Source organism: Carassius carassius, chromosome 11 (genome assembly GCF_963082965.1).
Source record: "Carassius carassius chromosome 11, fCarCar2.1, whole genome shotgun sequence".
NCBI lineage: Eukaryota > Metazoa > Chordata > Actinopteri > Cypriniformes > Cyprinidae > Carassius > Carassius carassius.
This window is the reverse complement of record NC_081765.1, coordinates 3,621,976-3,646,979: the sequence shown is the minus strand read 5'-3', so window position 1 is coordinate 3,646,979 and position 25,004 is coordinate 3,621,976. Positions and strand designations below refer to the sequence as shown.

The 25,004-nt window shown below is 39.8% G+C and overlaps 1 protein-coding gene across 2 annotated transcripts in view; it reads left to right on the top strand.

Annotated features, from left to right (window-relative positions):
• Nucleotides 1–25,004, top strand: part of LOC132152628 (myosin light chain kinase, smooth muscle-like) — an 86,806-nt gene that overhangs the window by 21,514 nt on the left and 40,288 nt on the right. For both annotated transcript variants that reach the window (XM_059561395.1, XM_059561394.1), the window contains exons 3-9: nucleotides 18,378–18,585; nucleotides 21,269–21,314; nucleotides 21,604–21,769; nucleotides 21,846–22,011; nucleotides 22,426–22,447; nucleotides 22,882–23,375; nucleotides 24,333–24,536. In XM_059561395.1, coding sequence (XP_059417378.1) covers nucleotides 18,378–18,585; nucleotides 21,269–21,314; nucleotides 21,604–21,769; nucleotides 21,846–22,011; nucleotides 22,426–22,447; nucleotides 22,882–23,375; nucleotides 24,333–24,536 — 1,306 coding nt within the window. The remainder of the gene's footprint in view (nucleotides 1–18,377; nucleotides 18,586–21,268; nucleotides 21,315–21,603; nucleotides 21,770–21,845; nucleotides 22,012–22,425; nucleotides 22,448–22,881; nucleotides 23,376–24,332; nucleotides 24,537–25,004) is intronic.

Here is a 25,004-nt window from a genome sequence, read left to right as displayed (position 1 = left end):
TCTCTCACTCTGTGAGAGGCAGTAAGACACTGAATTTCTGAAAACTGGGACTGAACAGGAGCTTATTAGAAACAGATGTGGTAAACTTTTACTTCCACATACTTACTGCTTTTCCTCTTTTTTCCTTTCTCTCACTCTCTTATTCATCTTTTTCTGTCCAATTCCATTACAGCCGTCCGTCGTGGCCAAAAATATTGTCACCCTTGGTAAATATGATCAAAGAAGGCTGTGAAAATTAATCTGCATTGTTAATCCCTTTGGTCTTTTATTTAAAAGATTCACAAAAATGTATAATTTCATTGGATAACAAGAATTTAAAATGGGGGGGGGGGGGGGGGTCATTAGGAAATAAATGTTTTTCTCTAATACACATTGGCCACAATAAATGGCACCCTTTTATTCAATACTTTTTGAAACCTCCATCTGCCAGTTTAACAGGTCTAAATGTTCTCCTATAATGCCTGATGAGGTTAGAGAACACTTGACAAGAGATCAGAGACCAATCCTTCATCCAGAATCACTCCAGACCCTTTAAATGCACAGCTCCATATTGGTGCTTCTCCTCTTCAGTTCACTCCGCTCATTTTCTGTAGGGTTCAGGTCAGAGGACTGGAATGGCTATAGCAGAAGCTTGGTTTTGAGCTCAGTGACCCATTTCTGTGTTGTTTTTGAGGTTTGGGTTATTGTACAGTTGGATGATCCAAATATGGCCCATTATAAGATTTCTAACAGAGTCAATGTCAATGTCACCTTTATTTATATAGCGCTTTAAACAAAATACATTGCGTCAAAGCAACTGAACAACATTCATTAGGAAAACAGTGTCAATAATGCAAAAATGATAGTTAAAGGCAGTTCATCATTGGATTCAGTTATGTCATCTCTGTTCAGTTAAATAGTGTCTGTGCATTTATTTGCAATCAAGTCAACGATATCGCTGTAGATGAAGTGTCCCCAACTAAGCAAGCCAGAGGCGACAGCGGCAAGGAACCGAAACTCCATTGGTGACAGAATGGAGAAAAAAACCTTGGGAGAAACCAGGCTCAGTTGGGGGGCCAGTTCTCCTCTGACCAGACGAAACCAGTAGTTCAATTCCAGGCTGCAGCAAAGTCAGATTGTGCAGAAGAATCATCTGTTTCCTGTGGTCTTGTCCTGGTGCTCCTCTGAGACAAGGTCTTTACAAGGGATCTGTATCTGGGGCTCTAGTTGTCCTGGTCTCCGCTGTCTTTCAGGGATGTAGAGGTCCTTTCTAGGTGCTGATCCACCATCTGGTCTGGATACGTACTGGATCCGGGTGACTGCAGTGACCCTCTGATCTGGACACAGACTGGATCTGGTGGCCACGGTGACCTCGGAACAAGAGAGAAACAGACAAATATTAGCGTAAAATATAGCAGTATATTTCACTGTACACATGGGGTACTTTTTTTTCTCTTTGTTCACCAAACCCATCTTGAGAGTTTGCTGCTAAAAGGCTCATTTTTTAGTTTCATCTGATCATAGAAGCAATTCCCATTTAAAGTTCCAGTCATATCTTATAACTGAATATGCATTAGTTTGTTTTTGAATGAGCTAGGATAATTTTTCTTGTAACCCTCCCGAACAACATGTGTTGATATAGGTCCTGTTTGACAATTTTTTAAAAGGTTTTCTGAGCCAGAGACTCAACCGTTTTCTGCAGTTCTCCAGCTGTGGTCCTTGGAGAGTCTTTAGCCACTCAAACTCTCCTTCTCACCACACATTAGGACGATATAGACACACGTCCTCTTCCAGGCAGATTCATAATATTTTGTGTTTGTTGGAAATTCTTAATTATTGCCCTGATGGTGGAAATGGGAATTTTCACTGCTTTAGCTCTTTTTTAAAGCCACTTCACCAATTTTTCCTCCTCTTTATATTTCTGTGAAACAGGAAGCCAGAGCTGGATGATTTCATGTTTATTATCATGCTGGAGTGCTCAAAATGGTGAATATGAATGGGAATATACTTCAGAGATATTTTACTCTGAAGTAGTAAAGTAGTGAAGTAGTTTCTTTCCTTACAATTTCTAGGGGTGCCAATAATTTTGTCAAACGAGTATTTGAGAAAAACATTAATTTCATAATGATATTTCCCCTCCGTTTTAAATTCTTATTATCCAATGAAAGGATACTTTTCCGTGATTTTTTTTAAATAAAACATCAAAAGGATTAATAATGCAGATTAATTTTCACAGCCTTTATATATAAATATATATATACTGTATGCAAACTAATAAGTATAAATAACATTGATAAAAAAAAAAAAAAAAAAAAAATATATATATATATATATATATATATATATATATATATATATATATATTGTTTCTGTTGCAATATCTGAAGTAATTTGGCTACCTAGACACACTTTTAAAGTGATACTCCACCCTAAAATGAAAATTGTGTCATTAATCACTTACCCCCATGTCGTTCCAAACCTGTAAAAGCTCCGTTCATCTTCAGAACACAATTTAAGATATTTTTGATTAAAACCTGGAGGCTTGAGACTGTCCCATAGACTGCCAAATAAATAACAGTGTCAAGGTCCATAAAAGGTATGAAAAGTCATCATCAGAATACTCCATCTGCCATCAGACGTGCAATCTGTGTTATATGAAGCAACGGGAATACTTTTTGTTAGCAAGGAAAACAAAAATAAAAACTTTATTCAATAATTCCTTTGTCAATGGTATCCTCTGTGTCACTCCATATCACCGTGCTGCGTATGCTATTCTGTGAGAGCATACGCAGCATGGTGATATGGAGTATATATAAAATATGTACTCATATCATTAGGCTACTTCAATAAATGCATGCAAAGCAGTTTCATGGGCTGCAGTCCAGGTTACCTTTTAAATAATATTGAAGGAGTTCACATTTATGCTGCTCCTACTCACCCATTTAAAAAATTGTGTTTCTAGTTTAGGAAAAAAGCATTAACCTTTAGTTCAAATGTTAGTACAATTTTTCTGGTTAAGCGGCAGTTCTGGTGGAAATGTATGGCTTGTGACATTCAAATTATTGTTTTGGCCTGTTCTGTCTGTGCTAGTTGTAAGACTTCCGAACAAACCCAAGGTGGGATTTCTTCAACCGCTCTCTGTCCCTTCAAGACACTCATCCACTATTACGTGTAGCGAATCAGCTCAAAGAGGAAATATGAATAATCAATCATAATAGTTATGATTAATTATAAATATTTAGATCCCCTGTAAGTATTTACTTTACTTCTCAGTGTCAACTTTCTGTCAATTCTAAGAACGTTACTTTCCAGTTTAAGGGAAACAACTTTCTTACTGTACAGTACTACTCAGAGCATGTAGCAAAAATCTGCATGATAAGGGACTCCAGTTATAAACAAACAATGAACAACCTCAAGTGTGATACAAGTAAGACTTTATTAACTACAAAAACACTTAAACTACTCTAACATACACACACACACACACACACGTTTGTTTTTGTGTAAAGTGGGTTCATCCCATAGGCGTAATGGTTTTTATACTGTACAAACTGTATATTCTATGGCCCTACACCAACCCTACACCTAACCCTAACCCTCACAGGAAACTTTGTGCATTTTTACTTTCTCAAAAAAACTCATTCTGTATGATTTATAAACGTTTTGAAAAATGGGGACATGGGTTAGGTCCTCATAAGTCACCCTCTCCTTGTAATAACTGTGACATACCCATGTCATTATACAGAGTTGTGTCCTGATATGTCACAAAAACAAGACCACACACACACACAGTGGACATAGGAAAAAGGGTTAAAGTTTAAGCAGTAAAGAGAAGAGAAATCAAAACATGAAACTATCATACAATTTGATATTCAGTAGATATACAGCCTGAAGGAAACATCAGTTTCTTAGTTCAAAAACACCTTTGTAAAAGGTTCATATGATACTAAATATATCAATTAATAAGACTAAGTTTGATACTTGAACGTCTTGCCTGTTTGAATAGAGTCCAGATGCACTTTGGGGCTCCAGTAGGTTGGCTGTAGTTAGGTGATGAGAAAGAACCAGTTTGAATAGGAGGATCTTGAGGTGGAAAGACTAGTCTGAAAGCCTGGCACAAGCTTAGGTTGGGACTCTTAGCTCTGCATCTTGCCTTGTAGTTTGTGAATCTGAAAAAACTTTTTTTTTCTGATCTGGTGATCAGTGATCTATAAAGGGTGACAATGTCACACCGTCAGGACTTGAATGAGTTAATGAGGAATGGTAGCTTTGGAGTGAAAGTTTATGACTCTTTGTTCTCAGGCATATGTCTTGCCTATGGTCTTTGATTGGATGTTGATGAAGAAACTATTAAAGATTCTGGTAACACCAATACCTTCTATAGGTATCAACATATAATATAAATGAACATTTAAACCATTACAAATGCACTCGAAATGTGACCTCTGTTAACAATAGTATGCAATTCTAAAATGTTAATTTGAAAGAGTTTGTTTCAATACATAAGCAAAACAATATAAGGGGAAAATTATGAGATGGGGATAATTGGAACATTAACTCTAATTGGAACATTAACAAACTTAGAACATTTCTCTACTTCTCAAGTGGTTATATCTAGAAGGATATAGATAAAATTAGGATGGACTGTATAGTACAAGGGTACCTTTGTCTGTTTCAAAGTGAATTTAGAGTGAAAACTCTACATTCCTTCAAGTTGTAAAACAATCTTATCTTAATGTGTGTCTTTGTTACCATGGTACCCAGAGGCCTGGTTCTCTCTAGCACATGTTTTGCATGTTGGGGAGGGGTATTGTCCACTATTTGTTGCATATAACAAATACTTGTGTCTGATCCACCTCATTCATTACATGTGTTAAATTTTGTCACCACCCTACCGCCTTCACATGGCAACATGCTCATTTTGACCATGGTGGACTGGTTCTCCAAGGTGGCCCATTTTATTCCCCCTGCCCAAATTCCCCTCTGCTGGGGAGACAGTAGTTACTGTCGTTGGTCACATCTTTCACATTGATGGCCTACTGACAGACGTGGTCTCTGACAGGAGACCCCAGTTTGTTTCCATTTATTTTTTCGATTGCTGGGGGTGAGTGTCAGTCTTTCTTCTGGGTTTTATCATCAGAGCAATGGCCAAATTGAACGAGCTAACCAAGACTTGAAGTGGGTGTTGCGGTGTTTATTGTACCAGAATCCATCCTCCTGGAGTACGCAACTCTCATGGTTTCAGTACGCACATAACTTGTTACCAGTGTCATCCATGGGACTCTCTCCATTTGAGTTTAGTTAAGGTTACCAGACCTTGTCTGGAATGCTCATGCCTTCATCCAGAGGTGTTGTGGCATACGCACCAAGGTCCAGTCCGATTGCAATCGATCAAAGCCTCCTGTCTATGTTGTTGGTCAAAAAGTGTGGTTCTCTTCTAAGAACATTCCTCTCTGTTCCGTATGTAATAAATTAGATCCCAAATTTAACGGCCCCTTCACTGTCACTACGATCCTTAGTCCAGTGGCAGTCCACCTCAAACTCCCTCCAGTGTACAGGAGAATTCATTCCGTCTTCCCAGTCTCCAATTTAAAACCCGTTGTTCATTCATCTATTTATCCGTCTGCCCCAGTCCCAAATACTCCCACCACCTCCCCCCACCATCTCATAGATGAAAAACCTATTTATTTGTTCAAATGTATTCTGGACTTGAGACGGAGGGGATGTGGATTCCAGCACCTGGTGGACTGGGAAGGTTGTGGTCTGGAGGAGGGAATTTTGGGTTCCTGCAAAGGACATATTGGATCACTCCCTTATTTATTTTCACAATTGACAATAGGCACTCCTAGGAGGAGGGGTACAGTCGTGGTTTGCAAGTTCACTGGCTATTCTGTCTGTCTGGTGTGCACGTCTGATGCTGGTGAGCTGATTGGCACCAGCTGTGGCTCGTCATGCTCCCCTATATCATCTCTCTGTGTCTGCTCTGTCTTTGTCAGATTGTTTTAGTTCTCATGTCCTGTTTTCTTCTGCAGTGTTTTGGTGTTTCTGTGTTCCTGTCTGGATTAACTTTGCTCTCTCAGTTCTGGATTATCCTTTGGATTTATTTAGGAGGTTTGGTCTATCCATTGCAGTCCCTACGCTACGGAGACCCACACTTCTGCCATCTGCACCCATGACATCCGACTCCTTGCTGTGTTTGTTTCACCTTTTTTCCCCAATGAACTATGACTGCATTCACGATTGAATTTTTTTTATTTCCCGAGACACATACATTCAGTCTGCTGTGTTCAAACATACAGTATAATTGATGATGTATTTATATAAAAACCAATGTGTTCTGCTAGAAATGTTTTACGTGAATATTAAACAGGGTATTTTAAAGAAATATTTTGGCATTTTACAAAGATTTATACAGATTAAAATAAAATATATCTACCTGTATACAGATTGTGTTGATGAGAATATGCTGGAGCGGATCGAGTTCTGTGTAAAAGAGAGGAGCATGTGTTAATGATATCAGTGTGTTTGAGTGCTCTGGGAGCCTCTGGACTGATTGTGCTGCAGTATTTCAGGTGCGTGACCTCGCCAGGTTTTAACGGCGAAGGTGAAGCCAGGAAAAAGTGATAACAGGAAAGAGGGAGAGGGAAACATAAGGTTGAGTTCTCTGTCAAACAATAACCTGATGTTTTGGCTCACTACTCTGTGGAATGTGAGCGGTGCGTATCAGTTTACTGTATAAACTTTTATCACCTGAGGGGTGTTCAGAGCGACCGTGTGCCACCCAGCAGTGAGAGGTGTTTACAATCTATGAAAGAGAGCACTACATATTAAAATCTCAGATCTCATCTCAGTTTTGCTTTTCTTTCCTCACAATCAATTTAAATTAAACCGTTTATTGCATTTGTTTTCATTTTTAGTTGCGTGTACCTTAAAGCCTCATCAGTCATGCATAGTACCCTTTAACCCCACCAAACTAGAAATGATTGTTCAGAGATGACTCCCATAAAACATGGATTATGAGAAAAAGCTTGAAGACTTATAGAAGCAAATTACATGATTGCTTTAGCAAAAGCTTTTTTTATCGTATTTTTGCTTTAACTCTATTGGTTAGGTCAAGTGTAGGATTTATAGTGGTACACACAACAAAGCATTGCCTTTTAGCACCACTTACCGGACATTTCCTTTCGTAACTGCCATGATACGTACAACAACCAAGGTAATAAAACGTTTTCAGATTCACCTTCATGTGGGAAATTCATGAAGCTAGCAAAATGTCCAACAAGCAATGTGATCATTTTGCAGAAATGTCACCGTAGGGACGTCTTTCCAATGAGGCTGCCTAAAACTATTATTTTGCTGCCTTGAAAGCAATGGTTCAGCAAATGCAACTCTAGTTGCTACTCATAATAGTCAGATTGCACTTCATTCATAAAGTCTGTGAGTGGAGTGTTTATCAGAGTGTGTGGCATGTGTACATTACTAAATGGATAGCTCAGAATAAACTAAATTGAGCATAAAGTTACTCTTTTATAATATGTGGTTGGTAGCTATGTAAGTATGTGCTATGTAAAATTTGGGCTGTATTTCAGTAACAGCAGGTCATTAGTGAATATTTGTCTGAGGCCCCATAATGAGAGCCAGGTGGAACATCCCCAATACTGACTCCAGATCAGCCCAGAGAAGCTCCGAACTGTGCATGGAGCATCCACATCTCAGACTGCAGAATTCATCAACATTGTTTTGGATGAGCAGTTGTCATCATGTTTAGATTACAAACAAGAAGTGACTGTCATTGGAAAAAAAATAATATCCCATAAAAAACATGCAAGGAAAAACATTCAAAAACATTCACAAACATATATATATAAAAAAAAATAATAATAAAAAACTTCCCAACTGCATGTTTTCTGCATTGTGTCTTGGTTTGGCTTGTGAGTCGCCTCGGAGCATGTCTGAGCTGTCTGATGTTCAGTTCTGGGCAGCCGTTTAAAGGGCTCCTTAAAAGATTAAGTTTTGTTTGCTAGTGTAAAAACTAGCTTGTAGCATAAAAAAAACAACAACAAAAAACAACCTATATTGATGTATTAGAACAAGCTGGGTATGTGGTCTTGTCTTAATCTGTTGCAGTTGTGTTTGCGTGTACACATAGAGTGCCCCTGAAAAGTATTTGAACACTTACGTCACAATGTATTACTATCAATGCACTAGCCTCTGTACATATTCTTGTATATACTAAGGGTGCATTTAATAGTGTTTGCTGAGGTTTGCTTATAGCTATAATACAGTATGAGCATAACTGTTATACTTAAGGTTAATTATTTCAACCCACCCCTAACCCTAATTAATCAACTTCAGCATGTAACTCTTCCTGCACTGTTCTACAGACATAAATTAACTACAACAACTCCACCACCCGCATGACATCGTTAACGACCAACATGGTTCAAACGAAGGATGTACAACAGAGCTACTATGGAATCTTGAAATAGTTGTGAGCTAATTAATTCCTTCATTGTGCATTGTATTGTGTTGCATAAGCATTGAGTTGCACTGTTGCTTTTACCCTGAAAACTCACTAGCAACCACATACTGTAGTAGCACCTACCCAACCACCCAGAGTTATATTTCCTTTATCACCAATATACTCCAACAGTTCTGTATTTGCAAACAGCGTGACAAAGTGTATGTTTGAAGTACAGTATAGTTTCTAATTAGTATGACCTGTTATTAAATAAAACAGGCAAAGCAAATTTAGAAAGCTAACATCTTTATCTTTCGTTCCATATATATATATATATATATATATATATGCAAATTTTATTTAACATCTTTTAGCTTTCGCCTTTGAGTGCATATGAGTCCCTGGGGAACCCCAATGAATGACTTAAGAGGGATCTCACAATACAATTATGAATCATATCATAATATCATACATCAACTCATACATGGAAATAAACCAAAATAACAGAGAATAGAAATAGCAAAAAGTAGTCCTCAGATTTTATGTTCATCTCAGACTGATTCATTCAAAAATATTACTCCACCACCAGTTTAACATCATTGGAGACAGGCTCTATTGTTGAACCATAGCTAGTTCATTTCTCCAACGATGCAACATACTTGGTACTTAAGCAGTGAGTAAGCAGCGGAAACACACTCCAGAATAATTGGCTGTGAGTTTAGTTTTTGCAAATGCCACTCACATTTCTTTATAAAAATCACAATGAGAATTCGGTTCATAGGTGAATACACTGAATGCAACAGTATCCTCTTTGTATCTGGCCTAACTGAAGACTTGTGCCCTACTTGTGATGTCAGTATGAATTGTGTGTGAGAAAACAAACAAAAAACCCTGTTTTTCTTCCCCTCAGCATCGGATGTGAGTCCTGCTGGATTTTTGAGGTAGAGCTCCTGACCACAAGTCTCAAAGTAAAGACTTCAAACTGAGAGAGTGTACACAAGACAAAGCAGCAGCCGACATAGAGGAAATACCAGCACTGCTCTTATTTAATAGAGATTTCAGAGCTAATATCGCTATATTTGGGCAAATCTGCACTAAAGTGGACCTGTCACCGAGAGGTAACTTTTGACTGAAAGTAAAAGAGGCCAGTTTTGACGTGCTCCTAAAAACAATTGCTGTATGGTAAAGCTTTTCTTTTAAAGTTTTTTTTTAGCACTGGAACTTTGGAGGGGCATCTGGAATCAATCTGTTGTCTAAGCCATCAAACCGTATAAATGTGTATATTCGATCTGAAATCCATTGCAGCTTGCAGTAGTTAGCAGTTTCCTCTGAATTTTGTTTTTGCCTGTGAAGTGGATGTGCGGTACTGCTGGTTTACAGACAGAGAAAAAGATTGTGTTTCATGATTTTACTCTGGTCTTCTTCCAATGCACAATGTTAAACAATTTTACTGAGATGTTTGGAAATGAAACAAGCCAACATTGGTCAAAGAGAGGCTGAATGGAGGGAGATTATCCATACGGTGTCCTTATTAGACATGGTCAGCACACAGATATGTAATGGTTGATAGAACCAAGAGAAAACAAGCAGAACGAGATCAATGAAGTGAACACGAGAGAGTCTGCGCTCTGGAGCACTTCACAAGAAGCACAGTTGTACCGCTCCCATAATGACTCAGGCATTTGTGTTCCTTCTATTATAGAAGGATCAGGTGCTCTTTTCATCATGCTGATCTATAACGGACAGATATTTCAATGATGTAAAAGACAAAGCCTTCTCAGGATGAATGAAAACAATGCATGATAAGTGGTGGTGCATGCTAAGGCAAGTTCAGTGCTAGTTTTTCAGAACTGTAATATATTAATAGTATAGCACTGTACCATGCCCATAATAAAATGTTATTACTGGTTGCTCTTTATCTTTACAGTACTGTTTCATACTGTTCTGTTTTATCAAACTATACAGAATGGACGGTTAAAGCAGTATCATTGCTTACTTTATTTAACACATGTGCATAACAGCATTACAAGTGTCTTAAGCCTAGCTCTCTGTCTGTACGTCACTCAAATCTGTCCCCTTGGAAACATGACAGGAAAACTAACAATCCACTTGTTACATCCTTTCTCTTTTTTTTTTTTTTTTTTTTTTTTTTTTTTTTTTTACAAGTTATACATTTTCTTTGTAAACAAAATTAACATTTTCTTCTCAGTGCCTTCAGATGTAAACATTAATGCTTCAGCAAAATGCATGTAATTATCTTAACTAAATTCAAAAGCAAACTTATAACATGTCCTCTTAGGACCTTAACTTCAAGTGCATATTTGTAAACTTATTCTTGACAATATATTCCTTGCAAATTAACTGTGCAATCAATAACTCATTTATCCTTTTCCCCTCTCCTTTACAGTGCAACCGCAACTCACAATCATACTTAGAAAATGACCAAACATGTCATATAATAATCTCACGTAGTGTAATCCCTCAAATAGGTAGGCATTTTAACCTGACGACCAGACCTCGTAGTAACAGTGCTTTGATCCCTACATTGACCTTGTTCAGCAGCTACAGTTTGTGTGTTTGTCAAAACCCCTGTTTGTTCAGATGTTGAGGGTGGGCAGTAGTTGTGCCTGAGATGGCGACGGTATCTCCTCAGAACACTACCAGACTCCAACTCAACCTCATAAGATATGGGACACACTGGTCTAATCACTCTAGCTGTTTTCCAGGTTTTACAAGGCTCAAATGGTTGGACTCGAACACTGTCCCCTGATGTGAAACAGTCCAAGTCTTTTGCTGTGCGGTTGTAGTATTTCTCCTGTCTTTGTCTGTTGTTAATCAGTCCCTGTTTGTTGTTTGACACTTTCGGCTCCAACAGTGTCTCTTTAGTAGGAAGAAGGGTCCGGGTTTTCCTGCTGAGAAGTCTCTGTGCTGGACTGGTGGTGAGACCTTGGCTCGGTGTGTTGCGATGGTCCAGTAGGGCTAAGTATGGATCATGTCCAGCAGCTGCAGCTTTCTGCATAAGACGTTTTGCTGTTTTGACAGCTGACTCAGCCTTTCCATTGCTTTGTGGGTACCTGGGTGACGATGTTCTGTGCACAAATTCCCACTTTTGGCTGAATATTTTGAAGTCGTGTGATGAGTACTGCGGCCCGTTATCAGAGATGAGCACATCTGGAATCCCCTGACGAGCAAAGTGTGCTTTCAGTTTGTGAATCACTGTGGTACTTTTGGTGTCCGGCAAATAATCAACCTCCCAGAAATTTGAATAATAGTCCACAGTTACTAGGTAGTCTTTATTGTGCCAAGAAAACAAATCAGTTCCTACCTTAGCCCAAGGTCTGTAGGCAATGTCATGGGGATGCAGTGTCTCTTTTTGTTGCTTGGGGTCAACTGACCTGCAGATGGCACATTTGGAAATGAACGTCTTTATTTGCTCATTCATCCCCTGCCAGTACACACACTCGCGTGCTCGTCTGAGGCAACCTTCCACTCCCAGATGTGTTGAGTGTATGCGGCTGGTCAGGTCAGCTCTTAGTGTGTCAGGAATAACTGCTCTTTCTCCCCTGAACACTATGCCATTCTGAAATCTCAGCTCATCCTGAAAATCAAAATAGTGTTGAATGTTTTGCTCAATGTCTTTTTTGTTCTGAGGCCATCCTGCAAGTATCAACTTAATCACCTCCTGCAACTTTGTGTCCTCCTTTGTTGCATCGCGAATGGCTGATAGTCTTTCTGCAGAGATAGGTAAGTAGAGGTTTTCTCACAATATTCTCTAGTGGCTTATGGTCACTTTGAACAGTCACTTTTCTACCATAAGTATATTGATGGAACTTTTCCATTCCAAACACTATGGCCAGACATTCTTTTTCTATCTGCGCATAACCCCGTTCTGTGGGTGTCAGCGCTCTGCTCGCAAATGCCACAGGTTTACCTTTCTGTGTCAGGGCTGCTCCTAGCCCTGTCTCTGAGGCATCACATTGCATGGTTAATTCCTCATTTTGGTCATAGTACTTGAGCAGTGGTGTGTTTGTTATTTTGTCTTTCAATCTTTTAAAAACTGTCTTGTGCACCTCAGTCCATTCCCACATGTTGTCCTTGTGTGTAAGTTGTCTCAAAACTTCACAGTCATCCGATAGATGATCACAAAACTTTGATAGGTAGTTCAACATACCAACCAGTCTCTGTACCCCCTTCACATCAGTAGGCCTCGGCAACTCCCGCACCGCCCGCACTTTCTCCGGGTCAATGCAGAGGCCTTCAGCTGTCAGCAAGTGTCCAATGTAGGGTACAGACTCTCTCCTCAGTTTAAACTTGTCTGCATTGAGTTTAATGTCTCTTTGTCTGCACATCATTAGAAAACATCTCAAGTTTTTCCCATGATCCTTGTCTGCTTCCTCTTGTGTGTCACCCTCCCCCGTGATCAGTATATCATCCGCAATGATATACAAACCCGGTAAGCCCTCTATCGCTTGCATGAGTTTCCTTTGGAAAACCTCCGGAGCTGGGCTTATACCCATTGGCATCCTGAGCCAACGATACCGTCCGAATGGGGTTGCAAACGTGGTAAGGTAGCTGGACTCTTCGTCCAGCTTGACGTGCCAAAATCCATGTTTCACATCACAAACAGTGAATACCTTGGATTTTGAGAGTTCTGGCAGGACATCATCAATGGTCGGAAGCGGAAAATGGCTCCTTTTCAGTACTCTATTCAGTGGTTTGGGGTCTATACAGATCCTTGGCTTTCCATTTGGTTTTGTCACTGACACCATACTGCTTATCCAGTCAGTGCTGCACTCCACAGGTGCTATGATTTCTTGGCTTTCCAGATTCTTTAGTTCTTCTTTAAGTGGGGTCATCATTGCACTCTGCATTTAGGCAGTTTTACTGGTGGTACACTTTTGTCTATTTCAGTGTTGTACTCGCCTTCTAAGCAGCCAACGCCTGTGAAAACATCTCCGAACTCTGTCTTTATTTTCTCCATATTTGTCAGCTGCACACTGTTGTCAGTCGTTTTGTCTGTACATTGTGTTTTCACTATACTGTCAATCGCCAGTATGTTCTCATACTGCACTTTGATCAACTTCATGGCTTCACTAGCCTTTCTTCCCAGTAGCGGGATCCTGTCCTCCTGGTCCACCACTTGAAACTCAAGTCTGTATAATTTATCATTTCTCGGATTTCGGAGTTTGACTTTACATTTTCCAAGTGGGCGTAATCTGCTTTTGTTGTACATGACAAGTACATTCTCTGTGTGATCCAATTGTATACTTGGGTTCAACAGTTGCATTGGGATAACATTACAAGTAGCACCACAGTCTATCTGAAAGTTAACTAGCTTTTTGTCCAACAACATACCTGCGAAGAGATGTTGACTTTTGCTCTGTGCTTCTTTCACTTGATTTATCGTCTCTTGGTTTTCTCTGATGTCTGTTATTGTCATGATGTCCTCACACGATTCACTTGACTCTGAAATTGTGTGTACCGGTCTGCCTTTCTTGTTTTTCTCAAACTTGGAATTGCATTTTGCAGCAAAGTGAAGTGACATTCAACCAAGTATGGTGACCCATACTCAGAATTTGTGCTCTGCATTTAACCCATCCAAAGTGCACACACACAGAGCAGTGAACACACACACACTGTGAGCACACACCCGGAGCAGTGGGCAGCCATTTATGCTGCGGCGCCCGGGGAGCAGTTGGGGGTTCGATGCCTTGCTCAAGGGCACCTAAGTCGTGGTATTGAGGGTGAAAGTGGTTCTCTTTTCCACACTTCTTACACTTCTTTCCATAGGCTGGACATTTGTGTTTATTTTTCTCATGTGTGTTGCCACAAAAGTTACAGTTAATCTCCTCTTTTTTGTCTCTTCTTGGATTCTTCTTCATTGCATGTATTTATTCCACCGTTTTACCTTGTATGGTTTTGCTGTTCTCTTTTGACAGTTCAGTAGCTCTGCATATTTGCATGCACTTATCCAGCGTTAAGTTTTCTTCCCTTAACAGTCTTTCCCTCATCACAGGGCTCTGTGTACCACACAAAATGTGATCTCTTATAAGTGAGTCCTTAATGTCACAAAAATTGCATGTGCTGGCCAATACTCTCAAATTTGTGACATATCTGTCAATACTTTCGTCTTGTCCTTGGTCTCTAACAAAAAACTTATATCGCTCAACAGTCTCATTCAGTTGCGGATTGCAATGTTTATCAAACTGCGTCATCATTGTACTCACTGTCCTCCTCGCAGATGTATCACCGCTTGTCAGCGTTTCTAAAAGTTCCCTCCCTCTCTCTCCGAGGAGGTAATTAAACAACTTAACTTTAGTTGTCTCCTCTGCATCGGGCATAGTGAGGTCCGTATACAGCGTAAACTCCTCCTTCCAACTTTTCCAAGTTTTGGCTAAGTTGGCTGAATCCAAACAAAGTATTGGAGGCGGCTTGAGACCATCCATCGCGACGTCTGACGCACTTTTCTCCTCCGGCTTCGGCTCCGTAAACACTGAGTAGTCCCTTGCTCGAGCTCGCGGGCTAGGCTAACTACAACAAGCTAGCGGCACTTTTCACTCTTCACGGCTCAGTACTAACTTCGGCTGAATTCACGGCCGCTGCCACCATGTTTCATACTGTTCTGTTTTATCAAACTATACAGAATGGACGGTTAAAGCAGTATCATTGCTTACTTTATTTAACACATGTGCATAACAGCATTACAAGTGTCTTAAGCCTGGCTCTCTGTCTGTACGTCACTCAAATCTGTCCCCTTGGAAACATGACAGGAAAACTAACAATCCACTTGTTACAAGTACTGACATGAACTTATTGTGTACTTATCTAAGAAAGTACTGGGTAATATAAGGTAACTACATGGGCTACAGTTAAGTTTAGGGGTAGGTTCAGGGTTAGTACCTAGTTATTACCCAATTATTGTAATCACTATAATATGTACATAGTATGTACACACAGAACAGGGCTGTCAAATAAAGTGCTACCATATTACCCAATTCTGAAGTGCCCAATTCTGCTTTCAGAGGGCAAGTGTGCTGTAGATTTTAGCTTCAGACCTGATTAAACAAACCTGAACCAGCTAATCAATATCTTTTGGATTACAGCAAACATCCACGCCCATCTGAATGCTGAAAAATGAAGGCAACGAGGCGCATACGTAACTAATGATGGTAACACTTCTTGTCTACAGAGACACCTTCATCTGATCACTTTTCAAAGGCAGCATAGATGTCGCCTTTCCTTCGCTGTTGATAATATCCCACTATCCTGTGCATTTGACGCTGTGGGTAGAGCTAAGAAATAAAATGAATCTGAAAGTTGCACTCAGTGGACATTTTGTGTGTAATGTATCCTTTTGAATAACGTTTGATTTCATATTGAGCAAGATATTAGAACTTTAATAATTTAATAATCATTTAGTTGTCACCAACAGTTTCCCCATTTAGTATTATAACATTATACTGTCTCAGAAGTCTGTCTGAGTTTAGGGAGGGCATCTTCAGATGCAAACACTCTCTGTCATTGCCTGATACGGCAGCAAGGCAACAAGTCAGCTGCCTAAGCTTTCAGATCCAGCCTTGGATTACAACAAATCTCCATGATGTGTTGTGGCAGACTGGAGCTAAAACTCTGACTTTGAGTTCAAGACTTTGGCCCTCCAGGAGCTAGATTCAGCAAAATTACCACAGTACAATATCCAAAAGTACACTTTAGTAATCCTACCATGGTTAATTTTTGCACTTATTATAATCATGAAAGCTTTATGACAGAAAGAGAAGTGCTGCGAATAGGTATGATGTTTTTTTGTTTTTGTTGTTGTTGTTTTTTTTGTTCATTACACATTAGACACACACCGAACATTCCCAGGAAATAAGTAAAGAGAACTCTCTGCTGTTTGGTCTATAAGCAGGGCAATGCTGATAATCAGTTACTGAGTAACTAATAATGAAGGTTGTTCCTGTCTCTGTTCACTGGGTTTTAAGCATGTCCAGAATGCTGTTCATATTTGTCTCACTCAACTTTTTAATTATGGAACTGTCTCGGCTTGCTTTAAACACCCAGTAGCTTCCTTTGGTCAGACAGAGTAATGTTCACTCGTTGCTTGGACGGTCATGTTGACTAATTACTGCTGATCTATTTACTGAGTTAATGTGGTTGTATGCAGACAAAGCACAGAAAGACATACTGTAGTTACCTTTATGCATGTTTCTACTAATCTGATATTTCTGGGGAGTTTTTATCTCTTAAAGGGTTAGTCCACTTCCAGAGTAAAGCCTGGTTCACACGGGACGATTTAAAAATTGTCGGCCGATTTTCCAAACCTGAGAGACCCCACACACGGCGATAAAAAATCATGGGTCTAACAGTTTTTGCCGTACAGTGTGTGGTGTGCAGCCACACGGCAAAATCAACACCTCACACACGAACCGATTTGACTCCCGAGCATTCCCAGGTCAGACGGGAAATCTCGCAAATTCCCTCGAGATCAAACGTGACTTCAGAGTAAACAATCATGGCGGACGAAGAGGATGCAGTGGCCATAGTGTGTGCTTTGTTTGTAACCGGAAAAAACATAAGAAAAACAGGAAAAGGTGATGGTCAAAGAAGTGGAGACAAAGTCCTCCATCTCCGACGTCCACCGGTCTTTCTGGTGCGCCATGCCGCCGGCCGTTTTGATTTTGTTTCCCGGTAGTTCCTCGTCGCCTCGTCGCCTCGTCACCTCGCTTTCTGATTGGCTACACGCCACAGTCCACAGGCTGCGTGATCGTTTGTCCTCGGAGGACACCACACACGAGAAGAAATCGGGCCAAATAAATCCAACATGTTGGATATCCCCGATTTGAGATCAGAGCGGTCCCGACGTTCTTCCGAGCAGAGGAGAGCAGTCTTAACACACCACACACGGCAGGAATATCTGATCAGATTATTTTACGATAATCGGAGCATCCTTAAGATTGTCGGAAGGTGTCAATCGGGGCTAAAATCGGCCTAATTATCCTGCCGTGTGAACCAGGCTTAAAACAAATCTGATAATTTATTCACCCCCATGTCAAGTCAAGTCATGTCAGCTTTATTTATATAGTGCTTTTAACAATACAGATTGTGTCAAAGCAACTGAAGAGCATTACATAGGAAAATATTGTGTCAATAATGCAAGTTGATTTTGAAATTCTAGGTATTATCAAATTGCCAGAGTTTTGAGAACACAGCGGATGTGGAGGACTATAGTGCAATAAGAGCTTGTCCAAATACTGAGGTGCTAAATCATTCAGGGCTTTAAAAGTAATAAGCAAGATTTAAAAATCTATAAAATGTTTAATAGGGGCCTGTGCAGTGTTGACAGAACCGGGCTAATATGGTCATGCTTCCTGGTTCTAGTAAGAAGCTACTGCATTTTGGGCCAGCTGGAATTTGTTTATTAACAACACCCAATAAAGCATTACAATAATTTTATCTTGTGGTCATGGACAGATGAATTAATGTTTTTGCATTTGACATTGTGAGCATAGGTCGTAATTTAGATATATTTTTAATATGTAAAAATGCAGTATTACAAATGCTAGAAATGTGGCTAATGTCATGCAAGATGTTCATGTCTTCAGACGCAAATAAATTAAGGTTTCTGAGGAAAACATTAAAGGATTATTCTCCATATAATGGACTTAAATGGGGATCAACGGTCCAAATTGCAGCTTCAGTGCAGCTTCAAAGGGCTCGACATGATCCCAGCCGAGGAATAACCGTCTTATCTAATAAAACAATCTGTAATTTTCTAAAATAAATAAATAAACATTTATATTCTTTTAATCCACAAATGCACATCTTTTTATTCTTAAAATACTCTTTATATCTTTTTTATTCCAGAATAAAGATTTCCTGATAATTTACTTAGCCCCATATCATGTTCATGTCTTACTTTCTATGTGATCTCTGTCAGGTACGTGGTTTTCCAGAGCCCCAGGTTTGCTGGTTTAGGAATGGGAAGCTACTGATAGCAGGAGATCATTACTCCATGGAACAGAGTGCTCGTGGGACCTTTAGTCTGGCGGTCCAGGATGTCCAGGATGAGGATGGAGGACGTTACACATGTGAGGCTGTCAATGATGCTGGGAGCCGCCAGGTAACCATGGAGATCATTGTGGAAGGTAAAGCATCACCATGATGGGCTCGAGGTTTAGCTTGAATGAATAATATGGTCATGATAATATAATAACAGGTACCGATTAAACAATTTTATTGTTAAAAATAAAAATAAAACATTGCTAAAAATAATGGACTTACAATAACAATGACATAGTTACCATATATATAATACTGTTTGCAGCTCCTCAAGAAGCCTCAGGAGCTGAAAAGCAAAATTTAAAGAGACAGGAATTAAAACAGAGTTTTATACAGAGGGTGAAAAGAGGTGCTACAGCAATGTAGCAAGCATGTGTTAAGCATAACAACAAAATGTAGTAATAACCAAATGTAGTTCTTATCTAAAAACAAGAAACTGCTACTGAGGTATGATAACTTTAATGCAACAGATATTCAATGTATCTTGTTTTAAGGATATTTAGATATTTTACTGCCTGGACAATTAAATAATTGAGAGGACACAGGTGAACAGTATGAACTAATTGAGGGAACTAAGAAAAACAGGTCAAACAGGGCAGACAGAAAACTGACAGACAAAGCATACATATAACAGTACATCCCCTCCCCGATAAGCCGCGTCCTTTTGATGCATAGAGAGTCCAACTAAGGAGGGTGGGCGGGGGTTCTGGAGGAGGGTGTAGAGAAGGAAAAAGGCAGGGACTGAGAGAAGTTGATTGCAGGAGGAACCATGGTGAAATGGAGGGAGGAGCAAGGAGCAGGATTAGCCAGGTGGAGATCCAGAGACCAGTCAGGACGGTGACCCACAATGGAGTCGCCGGAGGGAGGAGCCATGTTGGAGTTAGAATTGGCTACACCAGGGGTCTGACTGATGGAAATGGAGCCGCTGGAGTTGGAGACCCAGGTGGAGCCGAGCAGACTAAGAGCCAGGGCGAGAACCGAGGCCTGGAAGGCCAAGGTAGAGCTTAAAGATCAAGAGCCAAAGGGAAGGAGGAGCTTGACAGAGCCTGAGGTATAGAGTGATGAGGTGAAATCAGAGGAGTGGAGTTCTAAGGCGGCGAATGGTCAGCGACTGACCAAAGTGGAGCCAGCAGGACGAGGGAACCCTGTGGAGCCAGTAGGATGATGGGCCACAGTGGAGACAAAGGAGCTAAGATCCAAGGCGGAGCCGATGGGTCGGAGGACCGAGGTGGAGTCCAGGGCTCAGAGGCTCAAGGGGGAGATAGGGGATCCTCACGCCTGGGTGGAGCTGGAGACTGCAAGGCCCTAGGCAGATCTCAGCACCCAGATAGTGCTGACTGAGGGTGAGCTGAGGGACTGACAGGAACCAGTGGAGACAGGGTTAAGGAACTGGCTGGCATAAGAGGAGGTGGGAGAGGGAACTAAAGAGTCATAGGGAGTTCAGGAGCTGTAGGAGAGCTAGACAGAACCAGCGGAGACTCAGAAACACAGGGGACCAACCCTCAAAAAAATAAGATCCTCCTCAAAAATGTCCAAAAATGTCCTTAGAATATTGTCCGGTGTCCAGCTGCAGCTCACCCTCAGTGGAGGGAGTGTGAATGGGACTTCCCTCCAAGCCCTCGATCTAAACCAAAACTCCCTTAGGGATGGATGATGTTGCCGGCTCACACACTTGGTCAGACCAATCTAGAGGCTCAGGTTCCAGGGCAATGATCAGTTCAGTCACAGGTTCTTGTGCTGGCTCTCCTGTCACGGCATGATTGGGTTCTCCAACTGCAGCTGGCTCAGGCAATTTCTCTGTGCAGCAGGATTATGTTTGTCTAATGTCTTTGTCAGCGGGGCAGATGGAAAAATACAGTCCATTTTCCTCCAGCACCCACTCTACAAAAGCGGTGAAACTCCCTCGGGAATAATCGGCAGACAGCTTTGCCTTGGACGAGGTGTTCAGTCCGACACAAAAAAAATGTGCATAGGCAGTTGTTTGGGTAATGAGATGGATGAGATCTAGAAAGTTTTGTGAGGACCTCAAAGGAGTAATCCCCTTGTTCAAGGGAGCATAACAGCTGGGAATAAATATAAAAAGGCAAAGGAATCAGACAAGTCCTCTGCAGTTGTGTGTTTCAACCTGGAATTAAACCACACCATGCTGGTTTGATCTGACCAAACTGGCCTCCTGATTGGGCTTGGTTTCCCCCTAAGGTTTTTATCTCTATTTCTGTCACTGATGGAGTTTTGGTTCCTTGCCACTGTCACTTTTGGCTTGCTCAGTTGGGGACGCTTGACTGATTTGCAGAGACACTATTGAAAGAGAGCTGAACTGGATGATGACATCACTGAATCATCAGTGAACTGACTTCAGCTAATAAAATGACTCTGTTATTGTCTTCTTGCATCACAGTGCATTAAAAGTTTACATTATAGTGTATACTACATTCCTCATTTTACACTATTTTTGCCTATAGTAAACATGTCCACATTTAGAGATGCAGCACTACATCTGTACTGATTTACAGACTAATAAATGCCTAATAAACTTCTTTCGGCATACTTCACAGAAACACAAACATGTGGAGCCAATCAAGTACTTTACAAATAGCAACAGATAATAGCATGCAGCTCAAGCCATGTTTATGAAGGAAGGAGAGATAGAGAAAGAAGGGGGAAATAATAATATCTGCTTTTAATGTGTGTAATGAATTCTGTGTGTTTATGGATAAGTGTATACTTTGTCTTTTGAGTATTGTGATTATCTTTTCCCATCACACACAGGAAATGCAGGAAAAAAATACAGTCTTCCTTCCTCCAACAGAGCAGGGTGAGATACATACTGCCTAGAAAAAGGACATGCCATGCATGAATATGAAATACACAACATACTATATCATTTTGGTAATGAGTATAATTGTTTAAACTGATTAGTTAAAGTAAAACAAAAAAACATTTGGCAAAATTTTATCAACATTTTGGCCATTTTGTAGACATAAATTACCAATTTTGCAAGAAAAATTTACAAGAAACAGCTAAATTAATGTAATAAATTATATTCCTGCATTTAGTCCTGTAAATTAATAGTGTTACATATGTTTTCTCTCTTCTGTCTCCAGTGGATCGCTGGGTGTTCCTGCAGTAGACAATAGACCCAGTATCTGGGGTGAAAGCCCCCCAAAGTTTGTGGCTAAACCTTCTCGCATCTATCTCAAAGTGGGACAGAGTGGCAAATTCTCAGCCAAGATCACGGGACGACCCCAGCCACTGGTGCAGTGGTATAAGGTGATACACCATTAAGGAATATTTAAAATCACAGGTTGAGCCATAATATATTCATTCCCTGCATTTTCTTTGTTAGGGAGAAGAGAAGATCCAGCAGTCTGATCACTATAACATGTTTGAGAGGTCAGGAATGCATTTCCTGGAGATTCGCCACATATGCTCAGAGGACGCTGGTGTGTACACCTGTTTGGTGGCTAACAGTGCCGGGAAAGCCTCTGCAACCACCGAACTTATTGTCCAAGGTAACACAGAAAGAGAAACCGATAAAGATGTGGGGCTATTTCTCAAGGAAAAAAATCAAACATTTTGTCCTCTTTGGTGAGCAAATTCCGAGTATAGCCACACTTCACTTCACTTTTGCAAAGTAATTTGTAAATGAAGAATTAATTCTCATTATTTCAGCTTTATTTCTCACAGTTGCAACTTTATTCCTCATATTTTGAAAATAGTTTCTCATTGTTTGAATACCTCTAGCTACCTCTCACAATTGCAACAAAAGTGGGCCATCGATTGAGACTTGTGCATTGGGTCCTTGTTGGACCATAATCTTTGTGTCCCAAAGATGTCGAAGCAATAGCTTCAGTATATGGGTTTCTTAGTTCAGCTAAATAGCTCACAGTTCAGATTCTGAAGTTTATTCCGTTGTTCTTTTGCAGATGGAGACACTGAAACAGTCACGTAAGTGAAGAGCTTTTATTTAGTCCTTTCAATTGCAGTTTGCACTAACAAAAAAGTGACAACAAAATACCAAATTTACAAGACAAGACAAGACAGAATGTAGTATTTTACAGGTTTTTTTTTTTTTTGATAAATATTTTTTAATCTGCACAATGAATCATATAACCGCCATCAACTTGGTGGGCAAATTTCAAGGTTCTTAATTATAGAAAAAAAAAGAAATTCTGTATTTATTTTCTTCTTATTATTTTTTACATTTTATTTATTTATTTACTTTTGCTTTACTCATGTGTGGCCTATATGACATTAAGAGTCATTCACTCTAGTCTGCAATCTGGGTTTTCAATCTTTCAGTTTAAATGACTCTGCTCTACTGCTTCTTTACAGTCAGCAATGATTGTTCACTTGACTGTTCTCAATCTTTTGTTCCATAGTGTCCCCAAAGCGTCTCAAGATCTCTCGAAACCATTTGTGGTCAAGCACAGCACCAACGGATTTGACGTTGAACAGAAACCTTCCAACACATCCATCCGAACTGCAACCACAGAGACACACAAGACACACACACCGCCGTCTACTACCACTGTGACCAGAACAGACAAACCAAAAATAACATCATCACTATGCTCACAACCCATCAACAAATCCACAGATGGAAAATCAGCACCTGGTCAAAAGACATCAAACCTTGCGAATGTAAGAAGTCAGAACATTGTAAAGAATGAGTCAAGTAGCATAAAAAGAGCTTCGGATTCGTTCAGAGATCCAGAAGAGATTCCTGAAGCATCACGGCTGGAGTCCAGCATAGATGCCCGCCAGCAAACCACAGAGAGCAAAGTGGACATGCTAGAAACTCCGCCAAGTTTTGACTCCCAGCCTCAGAGCCGAGAGGTTGTGCCAGGGGAAAAGGTCACGTTCAGATGCCAAGGTGAGTCTAGTGAACTGAAGTCTGACTGGGATCAAATATAGAGTTTGCAGTTTATTTAATGCATGACCTGCTGCTGTCTAAATCACTGCACAGCAGCAGCAGTTCACATGTCTGCTCGTGTAGCTTCTGTTCTGTCAGAAGAATGAGACTTCCTTTGTAAAAAAGTGTGCCAAATTGTATTGAATAAGCAATACAATTACTTTTAAACACATTTTAAATTATTGTTTTAATAATTTGAAGAATTAGGCTATTTTTGTGTTGACTTACATAATAAAGCACGTTAATTATGTTATTATTGTAATTTTAGCTATAGTGTCTTATTGATAGTATTTTAAATTGAGTGAATTGCTTCATTATTACACATGTATGGCATATATCGATGACACTTTATTTTCCTTGTTACACGTTACATGTACTTACTATTATCATAACAATGAATTATGCATGATTACATGAAAGTAACCCTGAGCCAAACCCTAATCCTAACCCTAACCATATAGTAAGTGCATATAGTTAATATCACTAAGTGTATAATTATACTGTTACAAGGACACCTTCAAATAACGTGTAACCCATATATTTTAAATGAATTTTAATTAGAAATAACATTAAAGTATATTTTAGTATATCATAAATGTTTGTCAATACATTCAGCAGTACATTTTATCCATATTTCACAGACAATAGAAGTAATTATGAAATTAAATATAAAGTGGGTCAAAAACAATACGCTAAGTGATTTAATTAAAATTTAAACTATACTACATTTAATTGCTATCGATTACATACAGGTGTGTGAAGGTAGTTGATTAAGAAGACAGTCGGTTCTTCAATGGGGGAAACAAATGTATACAAATCAAAGCCAGACCTGTAGATGTTGTGCAAAGTTGTGTTACTTTGCTTTGCAGATTTATGTAGATGTTGTTAAATGTGTGATGTGATGCTGTGCTTTCTCAGTGTCTGGGTCTCCAGTGCCGACAGTGAGCTGGATGAAAGATGGAGCTCCTCTCAGACAGAGATCAGGCGTCAGCACACGACAGGAGGGCAGTCTGCACGTCCTGTGTCTGGAGAACGCTCACATAACTGACACGGGACAGTACGGCTGCACTGCTGCCAACACAAGAGGAAAGACCCAGGCCCACTGGAGTCTGACTGTCAAACGTAAGAATTCACCGGTCATTTTATACATCTACCTTTTAAGTATTATAACAAAAACAACAACTAATTGTTCAGTATAAGTTAATTAAGCTGTAACATCATTAATTATTATTTTTTATTTATTTATTTATTTACTTTCAGTGAAGTTGCTGGCTTGATATTTTTGTGGACACTGCAGTATATTTTCAAAGATCTTTTGAAGAAAAGCATTTGTTAGAAACATTATAGTTTTTTTTCTTCAATCAATCATCCTTTTTGAAATATAATAATAATTATTATTTCTTAAATACATATATTCAAACACTTGTGGCCAGTAAGATTTTTTTAAATTAATTATTATATGTGTGTGTGTGTGTGTGTGTGTGTGTGTGTGTGTGTGTGTGTGTGTGTGTGTGTGTGTGTGTGTGTGTGTGTGTGATTTATACAAAAAAAAAGGAAAATCTTACTGACCACAAATGTTTAACCCTCTGA